The 19,784-nt window shown below is 37.4% G+C and overlaps 1 protein-coding gene across 2 annotated transcripts in view; it reads right to left on the bottom strand.

The window, feature by feature from the left end:
• BMP5 (bone morphogenetic protein 5) overlaps positions 1–19,784 on the bottom strand; it is a 55,909-nt gene that overhangs the window by 24,286 nt on the left and 11,839 nt on the right. For both annotated transcript variants that reach the window (XM_015859226.2, XM_015859227.2), the window contains 2 exons: positions 6,534–6,726; positions 708–856 (listed from right to left, as the gene is read on the bottom strand). In XM_015859226.2, the coding sequence (XP_015714712.1) occupies positions 708–856; positions 6,534–6,726 (342 nt within the window). The remainder of the gene's footprint in view (positions 1–707; positions 857–6,533; positions 6,727–19,784) is intronic.

Below are 19,784 nucleotides of genomic sequence, written 5' to 3'. Positions count from 1 at the left end.
GAACACTTCTAAAATATTATTTTGCATTGAGATGCATTTTCACTTTTTAATAAACAGCATAACTGTGAATAATGTAGAGATCTAGTAAATTGTTCCTAAAATATCACTGCTATTATTCAGACTTAATAGGATTTTTTCTACTTTTTAGCTAATTAAAATATTAAATATTACAATGTTTTTACGCATTTCAGGGTAAAAATGTTTTGAAATTAAAATTTCTTTGAAAGATAGAAAATCAATTTCCACTTTACCCAATAATTAACCTTTTTTCCAATGTCAGTATTAGTGGTAAGGATGTCACTCCAGTCCTGTAGCTGTTTTATAACTTTCTCCATACTTCTCCTCAGAAAGATCTTTAAAAGCTTAATAAACCAAAAATTCCCCAAATCCTCTTAAGTTTCCTAACTGTATGTAGGCAATCATCAATGAAAGAACATTAAAATCAAACCTGATTTTAAGTAAGAGCTTTTATCCCAAATTTCATCTAGTTTGACTAGATTCAGTTAGCTTTAGAATTGCTGTATTCTATAGAATTAAGAACAATATTTCCAGATCAAGACTTTATCAGGTCAAGACTTTGTTCTTCATTTAGAAACCCACCATGAATTGCCACCCAGTAGAGCTGAAAAGCATCAATCCAGAAAAGGTTCACAGCAAGAGGATGACAAGAGCATATATGGAGTGATGATCTATAGTTATGGTCTTACCGTCCCCCGTTTCAGCGCAGAGCTGCAAGCCCAGATTGTTCTGTGGATTAATCACCCAGTGATTGCTGGTCACAGTAATGTCAAACACAAACCAGCCCACATCAGAAGCTTGAGCCTTTCTTGTGTCTAACAGGAACAAGTCTGCATCCCTAAGTTAAAGAAAATAGAGAGTTATGACATTCAAATATTACTATTTTTTCTCCCTAACTTCCTTGCTGACAATAACTTTCTCCAGTCCAAATGAATAATCCTTCGACACATCCTCATCACGACACAGCACAGTGTATGCTGTAGCCAACACATGATTGTTAAGAATAATACAGGTATTCCCCTCAGATGCCTTGCTGAAATGATCCTGCATATGAAAACTGGAGTTCTGGAAAATGTAAAAAATCTAGTTTCCTGGTATGAATACACAAAATATATAATTGAGACTGTGCATAAAGGATTCATCTTTCAGCACCAGAATGTCTCAGGAAGATTAACATTTATAAAACATCCAGTGTAAATGACAAAAAATGTCAAGATCACGTTCAAATTTCAACTAAAATTCAAAGGCATAGTGTGGCTAAAAGAATCTGTTATTAATATCATATGACAGCAGTGATATCATATAACAAAACATGAATATATGACAGTTTCATATTAGTACAGATGTTTAGAAAATAAGTCTATATATCAAAGTGGAAATTGTATACTGATTCAGTAATGTACTTATTACATTTTAACTCTCTGTTCCCTGGTATGTTCTCAAATTCATTCCCATGAAATTTTCCAGTAATTCAGAAGGGCTGCTCAGGGGAGTTAGTATAATTGTGTTACTAAATGTTTAGCATGGATCATTTATTTGTTCTGTTTTCACATATCTCCCGACACAATTGGTTCCAGAACTACATCTGCATTACAAATAATTTACGGCAACGGTGATACAAAAAACAATAATTTAAACTCTCATCAGTTTCACTTTACACGCTTCAACAAAGCAGCATGCATTATTAAAAACTGTTTTATCCATTTTGCCTTTTAAACTTAAGTCTATTGTTATATAAAGCTTTCCCTTCTCTGCCATAAAAAGTAATCAAAACAACAGTGCACAAGAAGAAATGTTTTACTCTACATCTTGACGGCACAAGTCAAGGCAAACTTGGCTTACCCAGACCTTGGAGTTGCACCGTTAACTTACAAGCAGTATGAATGTATATTTAAAGAGGTAAGAGAGACAGCAAGAACAGGCTTTGTGCATAAGTGAATTTAGAATTACGATGTTCCTGTCGCAGTATTCTTAGTCTGCTTAATCACAATGACACGGTAGGAATTTACGGCTTTATCTAGACTAACCACTTTACATGCACAGAAAAGCTCTTACACTGAAAAAACATTTTGTATAGCTCTTGAAACTGTGTTAGTTCAACACATGGGGAAATAAAATCAAATGAGCTCAGACAAGCGTATGTTTGCTCGTACATGAGAAACAGTTGCAGAATCAGGTTAAAGAGCTCAGCAGCAATGAGCAAATCTTTACTTATGTATTTGTTTATCTATTTATCTATGTATTTATTTATTTATTTATATGACATTTTTATTAACAATTTTGTTGGAACTTCTTTTAAAATTCACTTTTTGCCTTACTCTACAGCTCATTCGCTGAGCTCTTACAGCTTGTGCTCCAGTAGAACTGCGCGAATGGCCACACAAGGAGAAAACATACCTTCTCCCTCCAGAGCTAACACGAAAACAGTCTTACAATTCAAAAGTGCCTGACCGACTACTTTAGCACTGAACAAATTAACAACGTACCGCAAGCTCATAAATAGTATTCTCTGGAGTCTTAAATGCCCCCGTTTTTTGTTTTTTTTTTCCTCTAATAAGCAGTTTTATCAGAACTTTAAAACTGAACAGTTTAATTCTGAATGCCACAGGCTTTATGACAGTTAGTTATTTGTAAATATCTCTTGAACCATTTGGTAAATTTAATAGGAAAGTGTAGAACTACATGGAATATAAAGTATTACAGTATTACACTGCGATGTTTTCTTGTTTTTATTGTCTCCTCGCAGAATACATAATTATTTTCCCATATATATTCTTTTAGCTCCAAACTTTGCTGTGAATGATACAAAAAGTTCTCAAAAGTCAGTGCGTACAATATCTATGTGCTGAATCAGAATACTACTAACAGGATAGCACAGAAATCCTTGAATAGAACAAATTCTCCCCGAGGAGCTCTTCATAGCATGACTCATTATTTGTACAGCAGTACAAACTCACATCGCTATGTCTTCGGCACTGCTATGTCCACCTTCCTGCAAGGACCTGGCTACAACAGGCAGATTGTTCTTACCCATTTACTTGGCAAAAAAACTAAAAAATTAGCTGTGAGTACCTAGAGGAAATTAGAAATGATTTGCAAGAGAAGATAGTAAAACAGAGAAAAAGACTCCAGATCAATGCCAATATTCTAGCCCATCTAGTAGGAATTTACTACAGAAATTAGAAATACTTGTCAGGAAAATAATGACTTTTTTTCAGAATTCATATAAATACTTGGTGAAAACCCGGCCTTCCAAAAATCAGTGACTGCTCTACATTCAGTGTCCTACCATTAGATGATGCCACTGAAATTTCTTATCACTTTTCACAACATTTTCAATTTTAAAATTCTCCTTTACGAAAGGAAAGAAGGAAAAAAGAAACAAGCACATTTAAAATGAAAAACAGCTGCAAATGTTGGCCCTAATAAAAAATAAATAAAATAACAATAATAATAAAAAAAAAGATTTCTACTTAAAAATAGTTCACAATACGTAATAAAAAAGTAAGGCATTATGTTGTATATAGCCTGCAATGCAACAGTGAACACATCATACAGGCAGAACACAGTTGATTGCCTTTAGCTTTACGGAGGCTGTTCAAGTTTAGTGATCTCAGTCTGGTCTCAGACGACTAGTTGCCTATATCACAAATGCTACCACAGTCAAGAATTTCAGCAGAGTTACGGGCAGCACATCTAAGATCCAGATCTCCCGGGTTATTCAGGAAAGTGAAGGTGAAATAAACCATCTCTACATTCCTTGAAACCAGGCAAAGATTTTGACCAGACTGAAGCATGACTCCTACTATGTAATAGGCCATCCCCATAATGCTGTTTCACCTCTCGCCTCATTCCAGAAAGCTGCTCTAGTATCTTAATGCCACTTGAGGATTCCCTAATGTGGGAAGAATCCTTGGGGTTTAGTTAAATTAGTGGCTAGCTGCCACTAGATCATGAACAAGGATTTGGCCTGTTGGAGCACATTAATTTCGTCATGAGAAAAGATCAGGGTAGGAGTACATTGGCAGGGTTGAATAGAAAAGTTGCCTTGCCATTGGCAGTGCTTTACATACTTCCTTAGAACAAACAGAAAATTTCAGTCTCAAAGTCTGTAATTTCAGCAAACTCTGAATGAATTCAGCGCATGCATTTCAGCAGCCACTCTGAAGTCAGGAAACTACAAAGTCTGAAACACAGAAACCAAAAAGCCTGACCACACCTTGCCCAAAGGCACAGCAGAACCTGTAGCATATTGTGTAATCCTACTGGACTCCTCCATTTCCCATTCAGAGCAAAGAAAGGTCAAATTAAGCAGTTCTGCTGTGGTATGACTAGCAGGAATGTGGAGCACTCTGCAGCTGCAGAAATATTTGCACCTAAATCTAAAATTTTGTCTCATGTCTAGATATGGGACAAACCTGAGGTGACATAGTCATGAATAATGCGACTAAAGCCTGGATCCCAAGGCAAGAAATGAAACTTTATTGTAGTGACAGAATATGCTTATATAATAGGAGCTCTTCTGACCAGAGATATGAAGAAGCAAGTGGGAAAAGTTCCTTGTTTCAGATGTAAGCACTATAGAGATTGTGAGGTTGTGGACTTCTCCAGTCCCAACATGTTAAAGCATTTGCCTCCATATGCTGCATGTATAAGTGGAGACTGTAGGGAAACACTTGAATTAGACTGTCTGAAGTTTCCTTAGTTACAATAGGGAAAAGCCAATGGGTGGTACGTCATTACATGTGTGCTCTTCCTGCACCATGATTCCATCAGAACACATGGGGTTATTAGGCTAGTGAATGGAAATATATAAGTTTTTATAAAATGTTTATAAGTAGAAATAGCAATTTTACTATCTTAGAAATGTGCAGATAAGATATTGAAAGAAATCATGAGTATTCTTTAGTGGTTTCATAGGGACAACTGTCATTTAACAGGTCAAATGCTTATTGAAGTTTTTGTCTTGTTTCAGAGGAGTAAGTGGCTTTGCCTTCTCTAAAATAGAACAGAAACAACTTACTGGAAAAAAAAAAAAGAAAAAGAAAAGAAAAAGAAAGAAGGAAAGAAAAATAAAAAAGGAAAAAGGGGAAAAAAAGACCATACAAAGAAAGAAATCCATTTAAGTGGATTACAAATTGAACTTTTCCCACTTGTTCTTAACAAAATGTCGGTTGATTTTGCTAGTACAGAGCTTTCAACATCCTAACCTGACATATGCTCTTCAAATATATATATATTTCCTTTCAGTTCCTCCAAAAAGTTTCTTTTGGAACCTACAACAACAGAACTTTTGCAAGTTAAGCACAGAGGAAAAAAAAATATCCTGCACTGTTCTATTTCTGCACAATGTAGTAAAAAAGCAGAAGATACTCTGGAAGGAGAAGTGTTTTCCCTTCTGTTGGTTCTGCTCTACTGACATAAAACAAGTCCTCTTTATAGCCATAAAATGTTTATAATTTGATGGTCAGAGATCTCACCTGGAAGGTGCTCAGGGTTCTATGAGCAGCAAAGAGATTTGAACTTTCAGCTACCTGATGATAGAGCATTTGATGCTTTGCAAGTTCACACTGCCCTTGCTAGACACTGCCAGAATAGAAATGTGTAATCTGTTCCAAGATGAGGGAGGTTTTTATTTAACTCATGACAATTTTTCTTTCTCACTTTGCTCAAACATTACATTATAAACAATTTAAATTTAATTTTAAAATGTTCACCAATCTAGGTAGAAAATCCAGTGCCTTGTGGTCATGTCTTTTTTTTTTTTTTTTTTTTTTTTTTTTTTGCACAAGCATCTTGGAATTGCTGCTACTTTTTAATGGGAATTTTGTGGTATTTATCTACTTTGCCTTGTTAAATCTGGTCATTTACATGGCTCTTGAATAGTCTTGGAAATATGTCCCACACTGTTCTGGAAGCACAGAATCAGAGATTTGCTCATGTGTAATGTCATATGTGTTTTAATTCTCAGTTATTGTAAGCAGCATGTGTTAAGTGTCCGTATGTCATCTTAAAGGCAGAGCCTGATTCAACCTTTCAATTACATTCTGCAGAATACTAAAACATGCTTGGAAGAAAAAAAAAAAAAACAACACTCCCTCAAAAGTCAGCAAAATTGAACAATCTATCTGCCTTTAAGGAACTAGCTGAATCTTGGCTTGTAGTACCTCAGTGTCAGCAAATGTTGTATTTCCCAAATCCAGACGCTTACACTGTGCATAAGAATCCACCATTTGTTCACTGAGAACATGAACCCTCACCCTCTCTGTGTATGGGCAGACTGTTTGGTGAGGCTGGAAATGCAACTCCATAAACCTGGAATAAATTATGTTGAAGATAAGTTTTGTTCTTGCTCAGTTTTTGTTGACGTTGCCTAGGAATTAATGCAAGACAAACCACAGCGACAGCAATAATGCCTTGCCAAGGGCACGCTTATGATCAGTTATCACCTCTCTAATTCAGATAGAAATCTGGAACATTACTGAAGGCATAATATGTTCATGCCGACGTGGTACCTGTTGGGATACTCCTTGATGATCTGATAAATGCTAATCTGAATTGTTTCGTTCTCAAACCGGCTGTTGCTTCGATCTTTGTATATCCGGAATTCAGCTGCTGTCACTGCTTCTCCATGTGGGATTTGGGTGAGGTCAAATCGAAATTCCTTGTAGTGCCTTCGCTGGTGGGAGAAGTCCTTGTCTCTTTCAACTGTTAGAAAAATAATTGAATGCAAATTAAAGTGGTGAACACCGATTTCCCATGATTAATGGAGCATTCCCCATGCTTAGGAGTAAACAAACAGGACAATATAAAACTGTGGAAATAATAAAACCACAGGCTCAGACGTACTTCCAGTTAAAGGAAATTCCACAAGCCAAATGTCTTCAGTTCAAAAGGAAAAACCCTCAGTGGCTTTTATACAAATTCCAGAAGCCAGAGTGGAAAGAATATAAAAAAAAAAAAAAAAAAAAAAAAAAAAAATCTGAAAGAGGGCACGTTGTAAAGTAACTAGAAATATGGACAAACTTAAAGCTGCAAAAGGATTTAGGACTTCGGTTTAGTTGCAAGCACAGCAGCAGTAATATCAGAGAAATAGATATCCAGGCAGATGAGGGGAATGCTGATCATTCCCTCTTAACATGACAAATTCTGAAGTAGTGCTAAAGTGCACTACAACCCCTATATATTCAAGAAATGGTCACATCCCATAAATCACATGCTGCAAATTAACACATGCTGCAGTCTAGTGGCATTGGTGTCACTGAGCCAGTGGTCAGAAGGAGCCATGAATCAGGGCTGAGAGGGAAAATGGTGTTGCACCCCAGCACAGGCAGGGCTGCTCCTGGCTGGAGAGGTCTCTTCAAGAGGCAGTGGCTGCACAGGACCACTGCTGATGTTTATGACACCATTGTTCCAAAACAACTAATCTTTTTTTTCCTTAATTCAGGAGTGTATTTAGGCTGACTTCAATGTAGTGGGGATTGCTCAGGTATCTGCAGCAGTCCTGACCCTGAGGTAGGTGCCACTCCCACAAAGGATTGTCTGTTTTGGTTCAGCAAGGGAACCCACAGGGCCCGGTGCTGGCTGATGACTATCTTATGGGATGAACACCAGATTTTACAGATGCAGAAAGGAAAATCATTCATGGTTTTCCTTCCTAGAAATGTAACTCTGAGCTCTGAAAAAGCAGTGCTCAGGCCCTGCAGCAGTGGAGAAGTTTCACTTCCCTCATGACTTGACTGACAGCGGACAAAGACTGACACACAGAGCTAAAGATTTGTGACTGCACCCAGCTTCACTAAATGTTCCTTCCTACAACTCCTGCTCCCCTCTCTGAGTTTTGGTAATAACTATCTTCAGATCCTGAGGAGGAACAACATGAGTTCTGAAAAGTTGTAGGTATGGATTACTACCTTATATTTACAAACAATAAAATGTCTTCATTATTACAGTATATTTATACTTAGATGTTCATGCCTATGTGTACATTGACACCATTTTATATACATATGCAATACTTATCTGTTTGTATATACATGCTGTTTGTGTTATTATAATGCATATGTAGTCTTACAAAGCAGAAATGTGCTTAAAGAAAATGCTGTGTTTTGGAGCTGCCGTTTAAAGGTACAGACATGGACATGGTAAAATGAAAATCACTGAAGCAAAAGCTTTTACACTGTTTTCAGAGCAGCAGTCACCTGTGGCCACAGAACACATTCATCCTTTCAAAAATGTTAACTGTCTATCTTTGCTTTCATGAGAATATTTTTTTGGAAGTGTACAAAACTATGTTGCCTTACAAATCACCAAAAATGAAATAGATAGGTTATAAGAACAGTTTGCCTTCAGTGAAAATGAACTTTCTCTTGGCTGACAAAAGGAAAATTGTCTGCTAGCTGCAAGGTTTACTTGGCTCAACTGTGTATTTAGCTTACGTGGGCTTGCCATCTTACACTATGTAGAAAAAGTAAAACAGAAAAGAGGCAGAAGCATGTAAACGGGCTGCTCTGTACCTGGAGATGAATGGGCTGCTACTGAAGAGAAACAGGATACAGTCTATTTAGCAGCTCTGCTGCTCAGCTCTAAGCTGTGAGGTATATACAGAGATCCAGCTTGAGGCTTGGGGTCTGTTTGCCTTTTTTTTTTTTTTTTTATGTACATGTAAAGGCTTTCATTTCTGAGAGAACTTGGCAGAGATTAACATATGCAAATGCACTGAACTGTGGAGGATTTTTCTAGCATAAAGCCTGCCACAAGTTTCTAATGTTATCGCTCAGGCTTGCTGAGCTAACGTAGAACAGATATGTCCATAATCTGCAAATGAAAAATATATTAAAGCCAGAATTAATGTAGCAACAATATCCTGTGTTAGTATTTATTCAACAAGTATTTACCAGTTTTCATGGGTAACTAAGCACAGCTCACTGTGAGTAAGCACTGGAGAATTAGACTCTGAATAAAAGTTTTAAACACCAGTATTCCTGGCCTGAGCTGTTTTTATTTGGGTTTGAGGTTTCTTTTTGTCTAGTTTCTTACAAGTACATTCTAATTAATAACATTAGTTTGGAAAAAGCAGTTGTCTCCATGTACACTACAGTTTGGACACAAACCTCTATGACACAGTGCAATAACCACTGCTGGGATTCTCTCATGAGCATTTACAACTGCTGAAAGAACACTTGTCTGTTGAGCTCCAAACTACAGTTTACTTAGATATTATGTATCCATGTATATCCAAGGAAGAGACAGTGTTGCCATCTGATAGCACTGCAATTTCAAAATTTCCTTAGGCCTCTACTTGGCAGGACAGAATTGGCAAGCAAGACAGGACCTGGGAGTAGAAATAGCCTCCAAAAATGAAGGGGTGTGTAAAGCAGGCACTAAAATCCATGAAAAATCTTGAGTCCAGGGAAGTCCCACCCTCCACACTGAAGCCAGAATCTCAAACCATAAATTTCTGTAGGCCAATGTACAAAACATTTTTATTGCATTTAGAAAAGTTAAGATTTTATATTATATAGAAGACTGGAAAAAAGCAATCACAATAATGTTGCAGCATTGTCTGATGTCTACAATGATGAATTATAAAAGAGAAATGTTATTTAATGATACTGAGTATTTTCACGGTGAAAATAAAATGCAAATCTAGCTCTCTTTTGCACCTAATAAATGCCTTGTTAGGGAAGACCCTGAATGCACAGTATGTCATCCATCAAGTCCTTTGCCTTGCTGAAATGTCATTAAGTGCAGCAGGGCACCATGTCTCAAGTATTTCTATTTCAGTGTGACAGCTTTTCAGGACTGGCACTCTGAAAAATACAGTTCAAGATTTTGAAGTATTCAGTTCTTCCAGATCATTCTCATGTCATTCCAGCTCTGCTCAGCTCATCTGACAAAATGCTTCTCTGTGGGACAGATCACAGCTTCTAAAAACCAGTTGCCCAGAACATCAGGAAGTCCTTTTTTAATCATCAAAAGTCTATAATTTTTGTAATTAAAAAGAACTACTTTATCAGGTCAGTGCTGATTACAATAAAATTCCTCATTTGCTCTCACTGCTCAGGAGCATTGGCTTTTTGCACTGGTATTTTCATACCACCTGAAACCAATATATTCAGCACTATGGTTACATCAGAAAAATCGTAGCCCAGGGGAATATCACAAACACCTGTGTGTGTAAGATAGGAAAGAATGATATTTTCCACCCATGTGGCTCACTGATGAAATATTCATACTGTATTAACACTCACCCCAATCCAGAAGGAAAGGAAATCTACACCAGAAAGATATTCTGAAAAAATACGGTTATCTCTTATATGAAAAGAAAATATTGTGCAGTAATTTCCACTAACAAAAATATGAAGTACGGAGATGGATGAACAGTGCAGTAAACAATCAGTGTATTACCAATTCAGTGACAAACATCTAATTGACTGTTGATTGAGCATAAAGAAAGTTAAAAGTGCTAACAAGAAGTTTATGTTGTGGTGCATGGGACTATTAAGCATTCACTTCCATTGGCAGTTAGCTCCCCACTGATGTGCTTCACTTTTCCTGAAGAGGTTCATATGTGGTGACATATATGGAAAGTGAAAGCTTCTTCAGCAAAGTGGGGAGCAAACTAAGACCAGGTTGTAACAGGCTGATTTTACAACATAAGGTCCAAGAATCCCAACTGGATTAATGAATCATGAAGCTTCTCTAATCAACTTAATGTTTAACCACTACATATACATGCCAAGGCAAAGAAAGGGTCTTGCAAACCGTGTAACTAAAAAGGGCCATTTGCACTAATCTCACTGAATTTCACTGTTTAATTCTGGGTTCTTTGTATAAGCACTAAGTAAACCAGTCAGTTTTAATCACTTCAAGGTGATAAAGGTTACAGTAAGCCGATACACTACAAACGACACTTGTTTACATCTTGAATATAATGAAATGATAGTTTATCTACAGTGAACACTTGTGGTTATCTGACAGAAACAGGTCAAAGGTTCCAGGCGTTTTCTCCTGAAATTACTCAGCGCTGCCTCTAATGACTGATAATTGAAAGCAGAGGCTGGAAATATCAAATGTGGTAGGTGACAGATAAGCAACAGATTAATGCAAGTACTCTGTTACAGGACACTAAGAGGTCAGAGGCCCTAGGAATTAGCTATTGTGCTACTGTGAAAAGACAGACATCAAATAGCTATTTACCTCATTGCTCTGCTCTCTGGTATTCAAATCCTAGAAACCCATTCAAGACTATTAAACATCAGACTATGTTAGTGACAATGCTTTTTACAAAATATGGCAAAAAAAAAGAGAAAAAAAAAAAAGTTTTACAGGGTGTGTTGTCAAGGGAAAAGATGTGATCCAAGAGCAGAATGAAAGATTCTTTGATATGACAGATGTCAAGATTTTAACAAAGTGCATCACAAAGAATTTAGCAACCACATTCAGCAAAATATCATTTTCAGCTGAGGAGATCAGAAAACAGACTTCTGAAAATAAATGTGTTAAATCTTTGTAATTTTGTGCAGGCTTTTAGGCTGCTGAATAAAAATATTAACTTTAAAATATATAAATTAAGCTTAACTCAGCAAATACACTTTTCTTCTTTTCACTCCTCAAAATGCAAAATCTAATTCAAATCTTGTTGAAGTACATGACAGGCTTTTATATCTATCTGTTTGAGTTTGAATAAGAGTTAAGCTTACAGAAAGGTCTTTAAATGATTGCACTTCTAAAGGCCAAGTGTAAAGAAAAAAGAAAAAAAAGCAGCAAAAAGGAATTACTTGTCTTGGTGATGTTGCTTTATTTGTTAAATATTTAATGGCTTTTATAAAACTAGAAGAATCCTAATCAAGGCTATTTTGAGTTAGAAGCCGAAATGAATTTGTATTCAGAAGAATGTTTCAGACATCAGAGATATCGTCTTTAGAGATCCCCTTCTTGTTTGTTACAAGTCAACTGTCCTGTCCCAGCTCATAATAAGAAGAGACGAGTTTATCTACCTTTCCCCTTTAGTCAATTGCTCCAGACCATAGGAATAGGAGACAGCCCTTTCTCAACACACATTTCAATCCATGGCAGCTACTTGCAATGACAACGTAGTGACTGCCAGAACATTGAGTAGCTCAGTAGGAGGGACATCCTGGGCCACTCACAGACACAAAACAGGAGTTAATAAAAATGAAAGAAAAATTCTTTTCAGTTCTCACATCCTTTTTGTTTTTCTAAAGTTTATTTTACTGATAACAGGTATCTACTAGATAATCATTCATCCAGGTGTTTTAACTGCAGAGCTTCAGAATCACATGCCCAATAGCCTGTTCTTTTAATACCTGGTTTTCTGCTTTTATTTTCACATTGCAACTCATTTTCATCAGGGCCAGGGTCTCCATTTGTATTCTGCAACCACTAATGAGGAAAAGTAGGTGATTTAGACTTAAAATACCAACTTTTCCTTCTGATTTTTCTCTCTAGATTGAGGTAGAAACCAAACCTACATTCTCTGTTTGGTTGGTGACTAATATGTTAAAGAAACAAAAAGTGAATGAAGATGTGATCATTATCATCTGGTTCTTTCATGAAAATATATTGCAGAGGGTTCAGTGTTGACTGCCCAGGTGCCTTAGCTGTGTTCAGAATGTGCCTTCTGAACCATGACCTTTTGGGACTTATCTCTGCACAAAATGGATCAGCTGGTACTCAGATCCCAAGAGCAGTCATATTCTGACCTTAGGTCAGAAGTGTATGGAGCTGAAAACAGGTGTTCTCAAAATTACCATTCTCCTTAACATTGCATTCATGTCCTATCATAAACACCAAACACCTCCATCAGAGTCTTAGTCCAGTTTCTAATTCTGATTCCTTCTAGATGAGGCAAAATGATTTCTGTAATCAGTGAGAATTTTCTTTAACTGTGGAAGGTAAGTCTCCAGAAATCTTGTTTTTTTTTTCTCATTGCACCAGTTCACTTTATTATTATTATTGTTACTGGATTACTTATTTTTTAGTTTCTCTTTATTCATTATTATTAGGATGGTTGTATTTAAAGTAATTATATTATTTTCTTCTTAAAACAGATGGGAGAAGGCTTGGTAGGTCATACTCTAAGGCAAGTTCCACTGCAGTATGTTTGGAGTTATTTCACTAAAGTATTTTCAGTCAGTTACTGACATCAGTGAGCAACATTTAGTTGTTTTGGTTAACTAAATTAGAGGCAGTTAGAAAATTATTTGATGAAATACTATGCAGTTAGTGGCAGCTTCAATAAATGAAAAATCATCCATCGTTTGTTGAATACAGGCTTTTAATGGTGGAATATCCCTTCCATAATTGCACAGAATTACTAAAACCTATAAAAAGGCAAGATAAAGTCAATAACAAAACCTTCAGTGACTGCAACTGAATTCACAGCCAGAGTGAAAAGGAAAACTACAATTTAAAATAATAATAATAATAATAATTAAAAAATACTTTGCATGGACTTTTTTTCCAGCACACATTGGTTTTCGTTCTTTATCCTTCACTGAAAACAAAAACAAACAAAACAACAACAACAAAAGTGTTTCAATAATACATAACAGAATTAAGTTAGAATATTCATTGGTATTTAGTATTACATCTTTTGAGAATTATCAGAGAAGTACTGTTCCATTATTGAAATTTTAAGTTCCTACTTTTATTGTTGTAGTTTATAAGATTAGATAGATTTCTATTAATTAACAATAAATAAACAAATAGTTTGAATGTTTTGAAGTTCTTATTAAGGGAGAGTTTCAATTGATGCAATATCTAATTTCTAATTCCCTCAAAACCTTCCTACACATACTCAACTTTAGTAAGTGGTAGGCAGTGACAAGGCAAATAACAGAAGAACTGACAAATTTAAGAGCATATTAAAAAAAAAAAAAAAAAAAAAAAAAAAGAATTTATTTATTTTTCCTGGAATAAGTTTAAGAACTAAAACTCAGTAGTTAAAAGCTTTCACCATGCCACATGAGCACGAAAGATTTCCCAGGAACCATAGAGCAGTGCCTTCCAGCAGCTTTTTTAACCACAGAACTAAACGTATACCTGGACCAAAGAGGCATAACTGAGCTCTGCTCTCTGTTATAATCTCCCAGATGTTCTCTACACCATAAGAATATCTATGATGCTTTTTTTTCACACTGTCCAAAATATGGAACAAAATATTTGTTTTAATAAAATTGCTGGTCTTCATTCAATAGCCAAAGTTTTGCTGAAAATGTCACTGGTAAACATGTGGTATTCATTCAATTTACTGTTTTCTGTGTCTTCCAAGTCAAATGCACTTGCTCGGTAAGTCAAAACAAGTGCTCCACTGCAGCTGCTCCAGCGATAATTAAATGCTGGAAGGATTTCAGTTGTTGATACAGAATAAGTGGAAAAACAGAAACCTGCTTTTCTTATGCTGGTCTGACGCTGGCTAATGCAACAGTAGGAATAAGTAACCTGAATAAAGAGGTTGGATGACTCCTGCTGTAACAGAGTTTTGGAAGTGAACAATACCATGAGAGTTTATGCCTGGATATTATCACAGTCCGAGTACAAAATGTAGATAAAGCCACTCTTCACAATATATTTTTTATTTCTATTTTTTACAGTATTGTAGAATAATACAGTATAGTTGGAACTAGATGATCCTTAAAGTCCCTTCCAACCTAAGCTATTCTATGATGGTTCTCTATTCATCAACTTCTTGAATGTCAAACTTTCACTGTAGCACAAAACACAGAAAAAGGTGCACTGTATATATGCCCTTTTTAGTTCTATGAATCATGGCAGAATGCATCTCAGTTGCATCTTCCATAAATATAGTAGCTGAAAGCCCAGATGATCACTGCTTTGGGGAATAACACCAGCAGGTCTTACCAGGACATCATATTTTGGGCAGTCAGATAGAAATGTGCGGCAAAAGAGAGACACATTACAACCAAATGTCTAGGGGAAGGCAACGAAGAAAGGATGGGGTGCAACTTGCTATTGCATATGGAACAAGGAGGAGACTGTGGTTTCCTTAAGTCATCCTGCTGCAAAGGAACTGATCTTAAATATCTATTTTAAAAATGCATAACCACTAGTTTTTTGGTTGTGTTCATTTTCATCAGTGAAAATCATCTTTACTTCAAAAAGTAGAACAGATTAGAGAAAAGATATTCAGTTCTGAGCTAATGCATAGATAAATTAACCAACCTTTATTGCACCATGACCAGAAGTTGTTCTTTTCTGCACTTGTGACTACATCTTTGTCATTGCTTTGGCAAACCACCATATTTTGATCTCTTCTGTCAACTGACTTCCATTTTTATTTGTATGTAATTTTGCTTTTCTCTAATCACAAATTGTCACAAAGAAAACTAACAATTATTCCCAGGTTTCTGACTGTGTGTGAAAGTCAGAATGTCAGATCAACACAACCTTGAGGTTAACAAATGACAGAAAAAAGAAATCCCTCTTGAGTTCAGCTGCAAATGAGTAGGAACAAAAGTTATACCTCTGGGATCCAATGGTCAGAAAATAGGTGTAAGTTATAACTGTTTTGACACTGTAAAAGTATACAGATGGAACATAACTTCTGAGCAGGGTGAAAGGTCATATATCATCATAGGCCAACTGGCAGGGGAGTAAAACTAAACATTAAAGCACATTCTATCTTCCCACATCTTCTTAGTTCCTGCACGTGTTAACCCTCTGCTGCTCACTTCTACCTAATGGTGCCAAGTAACTCCACCACCACCATTTTGTTCACATTGTCTAGAAAGCTCCAGCTATTTCCTGTGGTGGATTTTGTCATAAGAGCATCTATGGAAGTTACTTCTGCACACTGAACTGGATATGACCAGACACACTATTTTCTGCTTAGCCTCACGTCAGAGTGTTTTAATACCACCCATACCCATTAACACTGACTAAACACTCAATAAAAATCAGCTGTAACAATGACAAGGAAGGAAGGTCATTGCTGAGCCACTCTCTGTAATCTTTCAGAGGTCTTGGAGAACTGGGGAGGTGCCTGAAGACTGGAGGACAGCCAATATCACTCCAGTCTTCAAAAAGGGCAAGAAGGAAGACCCAGGTAACTATAGGCCAGTCAGCCTCACATCTGTCCCAGGGAAGGTGATGGAACAGCTTGTGCTGGATGCCATCTCCAGACAACTGGGTGATAAGGAGGTTATCAGGAATACTCAGCATGGGTTCACCAAGGGGAGGTCGTGCTCGACCAACCTGGTGGCCTTTTATGAAGATGTCAGTAGCTGGGTGGACAGGGGGGAAGGCGGTAGATGTAGTCTACCTTGATTTCAGTAAGCTGAGGAAGTATGGGATAGATGAGTGGACAGTGAAGTGGGTCGAGAATTGGCTGACTGGCAGAGTGCAGAGGGTTGTTGGTGGTGGTGCGGTGTCTGGCTGGAGGCCTGTAACTAGCGGCGTCCCCCAGGGGTCTGTACTGGGTCCGGTCTTGTTCAACATCTTCATCAACGACCTTGATGAGGGGATAGTGGCCACCCTCAGCAAGTTTGTTGATGACACGAAGTTGGGAGGATTGGCTGACATGCCTGAAGGCTGTGCTGCCATTCAGCGAGACCTGGACAGGCTGGAGAGCTGGGCAGTAAGAAAGCGGATGAGGTTTAACAAAAGCAAGTGTAGAGTCTTGCACATAGGAAGAAATAATTGCATGCACCAGTACAGGCTGGGGGAAGAGCTGCTGGAGAGGAGCTCTGCTGAGAGGGACCTGGGTGTCCTGGTGGACGACAGATTAACCATGAGCCAGCAGTGTGCCCTTGTAGCCAAAAAAGCCAATGGAATACTGGGGAGTATTAAAAAGAGCATGTCCAGCAGGTTGAAGGAGGTGATCCTCCCCCTCTACTCTGCCCTGGTGAGGCCTCATCTGGAATATTGTGTCCAGTTCTGGGCTCCCCAGTACAAAAAAGACAGGGATCTCTTGGAAAGAGTCCAGCGGAGGGCCACTGAGATGGTGAAGGGCCTGGAGCATCTCCCCTATGAGGAGAGACTTAGGGAACTGGGTCTGTTTAGCCTTGAGAAAAGAAGGCTGAGAGGGGACTTGATCCAGGTTTATAAATACCTGAGGTGTGGGAGCCATAGTGGTGAGGCTGGTCTCTTTTCAGTAGTGCGTGGGGATAGTGCTATGGGTAATGGGATGAAAGTACAGCATAGGAAGTTCCACACGAATGTGTGAAAGAACTTCTTTACAGTGAGGGTGACGGAGCACTGGAACAGGCTGCCCAGGGAGGTGGTGGAGTCTCCTTCTCTGGAGATATTTAAGACCCGCCTGGACGCCTACCTGTGTGACATGATGTAGGGAGCCTGCTTTGGAGGGGGGTTGGACTCGATGATCTCTAGAGGTCCCTTCTAACCCCTACAATTCTGTGATTCTGTGATTCTGTGAAGGCCTCAGGAGCATCTCATTCAGAGTTGAGAATGGCCTATTACACATAACTGAAATGCATTTTGATATGCTATGTTTCAAACAGCCCTCACACATCTTAGACCATGTTCCTTGCTAGTTTAGTTCAACTTAAATCAGGGCTCAGATTTATACTTTATGTATACTGGGCTAATCTCTGTATTAATGAAATCATTACCCTAAAAATAGAAATGTAGAGATTGGTATTTCATCTTAGAGAAGTCATCAGCCTTGTTTTGAAGGTTTGCACTGTGACTACTTGCTACTGTCAACAGCACAGCCTGTCTAGAGACCCCACATTCTGGGAAACAGATACAGGGCCAAAAGCACAGCAGGGGTGGGATCTTGGCATTGTGACTGGGGGGCAAATGGGAGGAATGGGAATAGGAAGAGGTGCCAGGAGAGCAGACAGAGGTGTTGAGTCACTTTGAGAGGGGAGGTTTGAGAGCTCGTTTAGGAGCTAGCCATGGTTTTAACAGCTTCTTACACTAATTCAGACCACACCCTCTCCTCTACAGCACTCGTTGTCTAATCTGATCATAATTAATTAATCATGAGGAGCAATGATTTCACCTATAAATAATTCCCCATACTGAATAAGAACCCTCACTGAGAAGTAGAAAACATTTGTGTTTTTTTCCTGAAAGAAACTTAAACCTTATCAAAGTTAATGAATATTTCGACCCTTTTTTAGGACAGGAACTGACTGTTAATGAACTGCAAGTTGTATTGGCCATCCAGCATTAGGTCTGCACTGTCAGAGAAATTAAAAACAGACTTCACAGAAAGTATTTGTTCCATGAAAGAGCTCAGATTAGTTATAGGTAAGACAACACCAGGTAAGCATCCCTCACAGTAAGTTATTTTGGAAAGACTGGGGAAAAAACATCCAGGCCTATCAAAATGACTTAAAAAATAAAAATAAAAATTAGAAATGATTAATGTCAGTGTAGAAGACAAAGATAAGAACCTTCTTTGTGTCACTGACTTTTGAGGGCGGCAGGAACCTCTGGGTACATCTGATCCCACCCCTGCTCCAGCAGGGACACTCATAGCAGAGTGCCCAAGACCATGTCCAGATGGATGTACCTCAATCATTCTTACATTCTCACTGCAATTCCACCTGTGGCTGCAATTCTCACATGTAGATAGACATTATGTTTTATAATATATCTCTTCAGTTCCTGACAAACTTCTTATCTATAGATAATAGCATATCTCCAAAATAGTAAAGATGTTCTCACAAAGCTCGTGACATATTCTGTAACACTGACTTCTCACATCTCCTATCAGTTAAGCTAATGTGCCTCATACAAAATTTGGGTGCCTTTCTGAGCAGATATTAAGAATGAGCAGGGAGAGAGAAGCCACCTGTTTACAGTGCTTTTATTTTCCATGCAATTTTTTATTACAACACTGCTAAGAATATTCAATGTGTGTTTTACTGTGTAGAGCCAGCAATGTGCACTTGCACCTATCTGTGCTAAAACTTTATTTCTAGTAGGACTAGGGCTATTGCTCTCATCTTTGCTGATAGTTTTCAATATAAAGTAATTGAGAAATCTCTGTGTAAATGCAACTGCGTAGAGCTGAACTTCAGTTTTAGCCATTCCTTCCCCCCGCAAAAAAAAAAGACTTAGTAAAGATTTTGAACTTTCACAAGAATTCTGTTCAGTTCATGATAAGGGATTAATGGGCAGTTCTTTATCATTCTAGAGCTTCATAGCACAGCACAAGGTAGCATTTTTTATCTAAAATGTGATTCATGCTGCACAGTAGACCTTTTAAAATAACACCATAATTATGTGTAATTCACTTCCACAGACAATTAATTCTTCATGGCACTTCATTCTCCAATAAGTCAAATTATCAGGGTCATAATAAAGCAAGAATGAAACTATATTCCTTTGCTTTGTGTTTTTTAAAGTCCTAGGTCTAGATTTTCACTTGGTATTCATTGGCACTGTACCAATGTTAATAGAGTTGAATTATTAAAACAGCTATGGGTATATATGTGTGTATATGTATATTTTTAAAATAAGAATTATATATATAAAATATAAAAATTTTAAAATAAAATAAACAGCACCTGCATTTTTATGTTATAGCCTCCTTTTTAAAATTTTATTAATTTATTATTCTTTTATTATCATAGTTTATATAATTTTACTGTTACTATAGTTCATTAATTTAGGAAAACACGTTTAATATAATCTGTTTATGACAAGTGAGCTATGGAACAGTAATAATAGAACACATAAAACGTATCATTTTTAGTCAGAAGAAAAGCAATATGATCAACACCAAGGGTTTTAGAAGACATTAA

This window comes from Coturnix japonica, chromosome 3 (genome assembly GCF_001577835.2).
Source record: "Coturnix japonica isolate 7356 chromosome 3, Coturnix japonica 2.1, whole genome shotgun sequence".
Classification (NCBI taxonomy): Eukaryota; Metazoa; Chordata; class Aves; order Galliformes; family Phasianidae; genus Coturnix; species Coturnix japonica.
Note: the sequence above shows the minus strand (reverse complement) of the source record. Positions and strands in the feature narration are given on the sequence as shown.